Consider the following 9,220-nt stretch of genomic DNA (forward strand, 5'->3'; position numbering starts at 1 on the left):
GCCCTTGCACTCCTTGGGCTATTTCTGGCACATCTGCACAATAAAAGTGGCTACACTTTAAAAGTAATTCATTGATTGTGAAGTGCTTCAGGACACCCTGAGGACACCATAAAGTGCTATATAAATGCATGTTTGTTCTGTCTTGCAGAAATGCCAAAGTAAAAAATGCTGATAGATATTCTGGAAGTCTGCCCCCAGTGGCTAATATAAAGCTGTCTGGTGGAGCTTCACTGTTGTCTAATCCCAGCAATTCACTGGCTGAAACCTACCAATGTGGAATTAACATCCATTTTACAAAGTTTTTTTTAAACTCTCATACAATTTTTTTTTGTTTTGCTTTTCTCCCGTTTGCTCCTGAAGGCGATTCTTCTCTTACTGGATACCTGGCCCATGAGACCATTCTTCATCTCAGAGCCCTGACACGGAGTGTTGTCAGGCAATCTGTCTGTGGAGGACAACACAGCTGAGCCTGATTCTGCTTTACTTGATGCCTGCACATGTACACTTCCAGCAGCTGTGTAATGGTCAGGAGCAGGAAGCCTGGCAGGTATTTCCCTTCACTGATGCGCTGCAGCTAATAGTAATACCCATTCTGCCATCTCAGCTGCCACCAGTTAACTCAGCATTGAACTGGGACCTTCCTGGCCTCTATAGTTCTGAGGAGATCAAGTTTCTTCTGATGTTACATCGGACCTGGATGGGCAGGGGCCAGAAATTCTGATGGGGACCTGTTCTGCCAACCACTTCCAGGATTGCCTGCTGGATGTGACAGTGGGCGTACAATAGGTCTGCCCAAATAAAACACAAATAATGGGGATGTGATTAATTGCACTCGCCAAGGTGGAAGGTTCAAAACTAATTTTTAATTACCTCTGCCAGCCTGCTACCTTGTGCCAGGCACTGAGCAACATTTCTTTCCCCCCTCCCTGCCCACCCTATCTGAGGTGGGGAACCAAGCAATGGTGGAAACTTTAGGGAGCCCACCCAAATGACTCAATTCACCCTGACCAAGGTCAGGGCTGTAGATGTGGGGTGGGTAGAAGTGCCGCCCCACCTAGGATCCATCGCCACTGCAGTGGCGAGGAAAACATGTTCTCACGATTTTACCTCTCAACCATCAGGAGAGCTCTTGTGCAACTTTTATGTTATGCTAGGAAAAAGGCCCAAGTACCTTTTTTTTTGCCAGTACGCGATCTTGCTTTGTGAATGGCAAGTAAAATGCTTAAAAATGCATAGCACACTGCAAATATATTTTACACTTAAAGAACTCAGAAAATGTTTTTGAAAGAACAGTCAGTGTATTTTTGCTATCCATTGTGTAAAATGTTCACTGATCACAGCTAGACAGTAAATGGATTTGCAATGATCCTCATAGATCATTGCTCAACGCCCAGCCCCAAGGTAAAATAGACATAAAAACCAAACTCAAGAAACGGTGAAACTGGGTGACACCTTGTAGTGAAAATGATCCAATGACCTACAAATGGTTCTGTAATTAAGGTATATGTGACAAAATGGTTTATCATGTTCCATCATGTGTCATTGAAGAAGAAAGAAAATTTTTGGTGGATTTCTGTTCAAAAGCAGTTCCTTGTCATTGCTTCAAAAAATAAAATCACAATAAACTTGCCTGCTATAAAGTAACATTAATATTGTGGGCTTGAAGAAATCATCGTTTTGGGCTCCTTCCCTCCTCATGAGCCCCTTTCATGGTGGCAGTTCAGGGAATAACTCTGCTTAATCCCAGAGCATTTCCATTCATTTCAATGGGAACCAGAGCTTTAAGTCAGCCTGGGAGCTAAAAGTCGGTATGCTGGGAAAAAGCAGAGTATTTCCTGATTGGCTTCCAGGGACAGCGGAGAAGTAAAGGAGACTCAAAATGGCTGGTCTTCACAAGGCCACAAAATCAACATTATTTCACAGAGGTAGTTAATGTACAGCATTTGTGACGATATCTTTTCAAACACAAACGAATGGAGTACTTTGAACAGAAAGGCCTAGAAATTGCTGGTGTGAACTGGGCCCAGGGAACAATCCCTGCTCCAGAAGGTGTAGGGTCCAGGCACACCCGGCATTGGGCCTCATTGTAAAGAGACTGGTGATAGGCAGACGTCCGCTGAGCATTTCCCAAGCAGCTTGCTGGTGGAGAGGATTTCAATTTTGAGCCACTGAATTGGAAGAAAGGGGTGAGGGGAGATCAGGAAGGGGCTGAGTGGGGACTGGCAATGGTCTTCATCACTGCAGTGGACCCAGGAGGAGCACGCTCTCTCGTCGCGACTCCACTTTCAGGTAAGCACTTTTTAAAAAAATGCACCTTATTTGTGGCAGCCTCCAGCGGTCCCTTTAAGAATTGCTGGTCAGGCTGAATGTAGGCCTCATTTTCCTGAATGCAGCCGGCCCAGCACTGGCTGCATTCAGGGCAGCCTAATCTTGCAAAGGGGACCTCAAACCGGCATTGGGACCCCTATTTGCATATGCTAAATGGTCTAACAACTGTTTCAGGAACATGCCCTGGACGCCTCTTTTTTTGCCATTAGCAATATTGCGGGCAGCGCAGTTCTGGCACGTAATGAGCGAGCGCACATCGCCGCCATATTAGTGCCTGAAAAACTGTCGCGGAGCCATCGAATTTCTAGGCCAAAGTGTAATCCCATGACTTTCTTTTCTCTTTTTTCACCATGCGATTGTGCATGTTTGATTGCTTTAATTTTCTTTACTGGAATCCAAACTATTTTTGAAACAGGAAACATTTCAAACAGGGGTTATAATCGAGACTCCACAGCACTATGTTCTTGACTCTGGGCCAGTAATACCCAGCTAACAGGATGTGGGAGCACCTTAACCACACATTCAGGAAGAAGGCAATGGTAATGGAGATCGCGAGAGATGTATCTAATGTAACGTGTAACAGGCAGCTGAATTGATATTGCCCATTTTACACTATCACTCAAAGTGTTAATATATAGAAAAAGAAAATACTGCAGATGCTGGAAATCTGTTAATGGCCCAGAAATTAGGGTCGGGGGCTTCCCGCGGGTGTAAGCCCCCGACCTGCACTTACCTTGCGCGCCGGTAGTTGAGCTGTAGGGCCCCGTGGAATTCTGCTCCGGGGCCTGCTCCAACTCCCGGCGCGCTGTGCTTGCATGTCCCAGGGGCGTAGTTAGTGCGATGCGTCCCCTGGGATCACGTGGGCCATGGGCAGCCAATTGGAGGAGGGAAAAGCCCATTCATAAGATTGACAGGAAGACCTTCAAATATATTTTTTTTTAAATCACACTTTTTAAATAAACTATGAATTACATTAAATAACTATTTTAAACAATAATTTAAATTTTTGAAAAAAATAATTTTATATTCTAATGTGGCTAAAAATAAACTTACCTTGCTTTAAAATATTTAAAAATAATAAACCTGTGGAAAAAATGTTTTAATTTTAATTAATTGACCACTTACCTTGCAAAAAGCAGGCCTTACGCCTGCTTTTTATATGTGTAAATCCTGCAGGCTTACCCTCCCGGGAAAACCTGTAAAAAAAAACTAAGTTCAAAGCGCACGCGCTGCCTCTCCTGCGCGCACGTTCGACCTCTGAACCCCTTCGTTCAGGGGATCGGAAGTGCTGGTTTCCCGCGCATGCGCCGTGCATGCAGGAAACCGGCACTTCCATTCGGCCTACGGGTGAGTACCCAGTGCGTACTCACCCGGGGAGAGCCCAATTTCTGGGCCAAATTGTTTCAGGCCGATGACCTTTCATCAGAACTGGAAAAAAGCAGGAAATGAAACAGATTTTTAAGCAAGTGAAGAGTCTGGGAAAGGGGGGAGGGGATGAAAGAACAAAAGGGGAAGGCCTGTGATAGGATAGAAGGCAGGAGAATTAAAGAGACATTAAGAGATATTCAAGGCGAGAGATGGTAATGGGACAGGTTAAGAAACAAAGGATGGCTCGAGATGAAGTGTGAATTGCGCTGGCAGAGTGAAAGACAGCTGCCCTGTGGGGGAGAAGAACAGAAGCCACTAACAAAAAGTGTGGATAAAAAATATATATATGATAGGGGCCGAGGTTATGATCTGAAATTGTTGAACTCTATGTTGAGTCCAGAAGGCTGTAAAGTGCCTAATCGAAAGATGAGGTGCTGTTCCTCGAGCTTACGCTGAGCTTCAGTGGAACAATGCAAGAGGCCGAGGACGGTGAGGTCTGAGTGGGAATGGAGCGGTGAATTAAAGCGACAGGCCACCGGGAGCTCGGGGTCACCCTTACGGACTGAACGGAGGTGTTCCGCAAAGCGGTCACCCAATCTGCATTTGGTCTCCCCAATGCAGAGGAGACCACAACGTGAACAGCGAATACAATATACTAGATTGCAAGAAGTACAAGTAAATCGCAGTTTCACCTGGAAGGGGTGTTTGGGGCCCTGGACAGTGGGAAGGGCAGAGGTATAAGGGCATGTGTTGCATCTCCTGCGCTTGCACGGGAAGGTGCCGGACGAAGGGGAAGGGGTGCTGGGGGTGATAGAAGAGTGGACTAGGGCGTCGCAGAGGGAGCGGTCCCTACGTAATGCTGAAAGGGGAGGGGAAGATGCGTTTAGTGGTGGGATCACGCTGGAGGTGGCGGAAATGGCGGAGGATGATCCGTTGAATGTGGAGGCTGGTGGGGTGAAAGATGAGGACAAGGGGAACCCTATCGTGGTTCCGGGAGGGAGGGGCAGGGGTGAGGGCAGAAGTGCACGAGATAGAACAGACACGGTCGAGGGCAGTGTCAACCACGGTAGAGGGGAATCCTCGGTTGAGGAAAAAGGAAGACATGTCGGCAGCATTGGTAAGGAAGGTGGCATTGTCAGAACAGATGCAGCGGAGATGGAGAAACTGGGAGAATGGAATAGAGTACTTACAGGTGGCGGGGTGGGAGGAAGTGTAGTCCAGGTAGCTGTGGGAGTCAGTGGACTTGTAGTGAATGTTTGTCAATAACCTATCCCCAGAGATGGAGACGGAGAAGTTGAGGAAGGGAAAGGAAGAGCCAGAGATGGACCATGTGAAGGTGAAGGTAGGGTGGAAATTGGAAGCAAAGCGAATGAAATCATCTAGTTCATATATAGATGTGTGTTGGGTTAATTAGGGCGGAATTCCACATGTCAAGAATTTTTCCAACAGGAGAATGAGACCCAGATACTGCCATGCTGTACAGGTCAACACATTTGTCTTTTGGAAACAGTTTATTAGCTGCCAATGGAAAGCTCATTACCCGAGGCAGGATCCAATTAAATAGCCAGGTTGCAGTTTCTGGATATTTAAGGGGCCAGCAGACCTGTCATCTTTGAGTCCAGCTCCGAGGTGGGATAAGGCGAAGACAAACCCAGCACAGCACAACAACACCGTTGTGGTGACTCCAAGAATCCTTTTGGTCAGCAAGTCATTTGAACAGAAGGTTCAGTAAAATCTCATTATGCTGTCCATTACAGCGAAGGGCAATCACATGTGCCAGTTAATACCTTATTCACCTATCAAAACCACTTAACAACCTTAGGAAACAGTACACAGACTTATACAATTATAAGACACAATAAATCATCAGTTATACCATCTTTTGTCACACCATACATACATACATATACATCAACGTACACCATCAACCATTCCCATTATATAAGCCTACTGTTACCTTAGGCCTAATTAGAAGTATGAGGAACAGAGGCGTCACAAACAAAGATGGTGCTACACACACATTTATTGCAGTTTTTGCATGGGTGCAATATGTCCCCTCTGTATCCTGCTCATCCCCTCTGTAACCTGCTCATCCCCTCTGTATCCTGCTCATCCCCTCTGTAACCTGCTCATCCCCTCTGTAACCTGCTCATCCCCTCTGTATCCTGCTCATCCCCTCTGTATCCTGCTCATCCCCTCTGTATACTGCTCATCCCCTCTGTATCCTGCTCATCGCTTCTGTAACCTGCTCATCCCCTCTATATCTTGCTCATCCCCTCTGTAACCTGCTCATCCCCTCTGTATCCTGCTCATCCCCTCTGTATCCTGCTCATCCCCTCTGTATACTGCTCATCCCCTCTGTATCCTGCTCATCGCTTCTGTAACCTGCTCATCCCCTCTGTATCTTGCTCATCCCCTCTGTAACCTGCTCATCCCCTCTGTAACCTGCTCATCCCCTCTGTAACCTGCTCATCCCCTCTGTATCCTGCTCATCCCTTCTGTAACCTGCTCATCCCCTCTGTATCCTGCTCATCCCCTCTGTATCCTGCTCATCCCCTCTGTATCCTGCTCATCCCCTCTGTATCCTGCTCATCCCCTCTGTATCTTGCTCATCCCCTCTGTATCCTGCTCATCCCCTCTGTATCCTGCTCATCCCCTCTGTAACCTACTCATCCCCTCTGTATCCTGCTCATTCCCTCTGTATCCTGCTCATCCCCTCTGTATCTTGCTCATCCCCTCTGTATCTTGCTCATCCCCTCTGTATCCTGCTCATCCCCTCTGTATCCTGCTCATCCCCTCTGTAACCTGCTCATCCCCTCTGTATCTTGCTCATCCCCTCTGTATCCTGCTCATCCCCTCTGTATCCTGCTCATCCCCTCTGTAACCTGCTCATCCCCTCTGTATCCTGCTCATCCCCTCTGTATCTTGCTCATTCCCTCTGTATCTTGCTCATCCCCTCTGAATCATGCTCATCTCCTCTGTATCCTGCTCATCCCCTCTGTAACCTGCTCATCCCCCCTGTAACCTGCTCATCCCCTCTGTAACCTGCTCATCCCCTCTGTAACCTGCTCATCCCCTCTGTATCTTGCTCATCCCCTCTGTATCCCGCTCATCCCCTCTGTATCCCGCTCATCCCCTCTGTAACCTGCTCATCCCCTCTGCATCCCGCTCATCCCCTCTGTATCCTGCTCATCCCCTCTGTATCCTGCTCATCCCCTCTGTATCCTGCTCATCCCCTCTACTCACCAGTATATGTCTGGAACATTTGATGCTCCTCATTTGGTACCTGTGCCACTGGAATAGCACCATGGGATCTTGAACATCCACTTGAACTAATGAAGCAGGTAGACAGGACCTTTGTTAACATCTCATCCAAAGAATGGCATTTCTGGCAAGGCAATGTTCCCTCAGTACCGCACTGGAATAGCAGCCTGAATCCTTTCCCTAAACACATGCTTTTTAGAATATAGGTCTTATGTCAGATATAAGAACACTCAGAGTATTGTGGAGCAGTATCTTCAGGTGGGCTAGAATCTGGATTCCACTTCATCCAACCATTGGTCCAGCACATGATGGATATCAGAGATGGAAGCACTTATCACAGAGTTGTGGGTATTTATCTTGGCACGGTGCTATCTGAGATGGATGTCTCCATCCTGCTCAGGTTTTCTTCCACCATTATGTGCGTGGCGGCTATAACATTGTGCATATGGTTCTGGTGTGCCATTACTTAAAAGTTGGCCAACTAATTCTTTTTTTGAGTCTCAGGTCTAGGACTACAATCCCTCATTGAATTATAAACCACCTGCTGGCTGTCATGGCACATAGATTCCATTCAGCTTTTGATCACATTCATCTGAGTTGGTAGATGGTTCTCATTTTGATGTCATAACTGAAAAAAACAGCCTCTCCAGCAGTGCAGCAATCCTTCGCTATGGAGCAGTGCAACACTCCTTCGCGATGGAGCAGTGCAGCAATCCTTCGCTATGGAGCAGTGCAACACTCCTTCACTATGGAGCAGTGCAACACTCCTTCACTATGGAGCAGTGCAGCAATCCTTCGCTATGGAGCAGTGCAACACTTCTTCGCTTTGGAGCAGTGCAACACTCCTTCACTATGGAGCAGCGCAACACTCCTTCGCTATGGAGCAGTGCAACACTCCTTCGCTATGGAGCAGTGCAACACTCCTTCGCTATGGAGCAGTGCAACACTCCTTCGCTATGGAGCAGTGCAGCACTCCTTCGCTATGGAGCAGTGCAACACTCCTTCGCTATGGAGCAGTGCAGCACTCCTTCGCTATGGAGCAGCGCAACACTCATTCACTATGGAGCAGCGCAACACTCCTTCACTATGGAGCAGCGCAACACTCCTTCGCTATGGAGCAGTGCAACACTCCTTCCCTATGGAGCAGCGCAACACTCCATCGCTATGGAGCAGTGCAACACTCCATCCCTATGGAGCAGTGCAACACTCCTTCGCAATGGAGCAGTGCAACACTCCTTCACTATGGAGCAGTGCAACACTCCTTCGCTATGGAGCAGTGCAACACTCCTTCGCTATGGAGCAATGCAGCACTCCTTCGCTATGGAGCAGTGCAACACTCCTTCACTATGGAGCAGTGCAACACTCCTTCACTATGGAGCAGTGCAACACTCCTTCGCTATGGAGCAGTGCAGCACTCCTTCGCTATGGCGTGGTGCAACACTCCTTCGCTATGGAGCTGTGCAGCACTCCTTCACTATGGAGCAGTGCAACACTCCTTCGCTATGGAGCAGTGCAACACTCCTTCGCTATGGAGCAGTGTAACACTCCTTCGCTATGGAGCAGTGCAACACTCCTTCGCTATGGAGCAGTGCAGCAACCCTTCACTATGGAGCAGTGCAACACTTCTTCGATATGGAGCAGTGCAACACTCCTTCGATATGGAGCAGTGCAACACTCCTTCGATATGGAGCAGTGCAACACTCCTTCGCTATGGAGCAGTGTAACACTCCTTCGCTATGGAGCAGTGCAACACTCCTTCACTATGGAGCAGTGCAGCAATCCTTCACTATGGAGCATTGCAACACTCCTTCACTATGGAGCAGTGCAGCACTCCTTTGCTATGGAGCAGTGCAACACTCCTTCGCTATGGAGCAGTGCAGCACTCCATCGCTATGGAGCAGTGCAACACTCCTTCGCTATGGAGCAGTGCAACACTCCTTCACTATGGAGCAGTGCAGCACTCCTTCGCTATGGAGCAGTGCAACACTCCTTCCCTATGGAGCAGTGTCGCACTCCTTCGCTATGGAGCAGTGCAACACCCCTTCGCTATGGAGCAGTGCAACACTCCTTCACTATGGAGCAGTGCAGCACCCCTTCGCTATGGAGCAGCGCAACACTCCTTCACTATGTAGCAGTGCAACACTCCTTCACTTTAGAGCAGTGCAACACTCCTTCCCTATGGAGCAGCGCAACACTCCTTCACTATGGAGCAGTGCAACACTCCTTCCCTATGGAGCAGCGCAACACTCCTTCACTATGG

General features: G+C 48.0%; 1 protein-coding gene across 1 annotated transcript in view; it reads right to left on the minus strand.

Annotated features, from left to right (window-relative positions):
* Positions 1–7,063, minus strand: part of LOC147112218 (uncharacterized) — a 28,108-nt gene extending 21,045 nt beyond the window's left edge. Inside the window, exon 1 of the mRNA XM_085996279.1 lies at positions 6,943–7,063. Within this exon, the coding sequence (XP_085852405.1) occupies positions 6,943–7,063 (121 nt within the window). The remainder of the gene's footprint in view (positions 1–6,942) is intronic.
* Positions 7,064–9,220: the final 2,157 nt, after the last annotated feature.

Source organism: Somniosus microcephalus, chromosome 9 (genome assembly GCF_052327205.1).
Source record: "Somniosus microcephalus isolate GS21.2 chromosome 9, FLI_Smic_1.0, whole genome shotgun sequence".
NCBI classification, from domain to species: domain Eukaryota; kingdom Metazoa; phylum Chordata; class Chondrichthyes; order Squaliformes; family Somniosidae; genus Somniosus; species Somniosus microcephalus.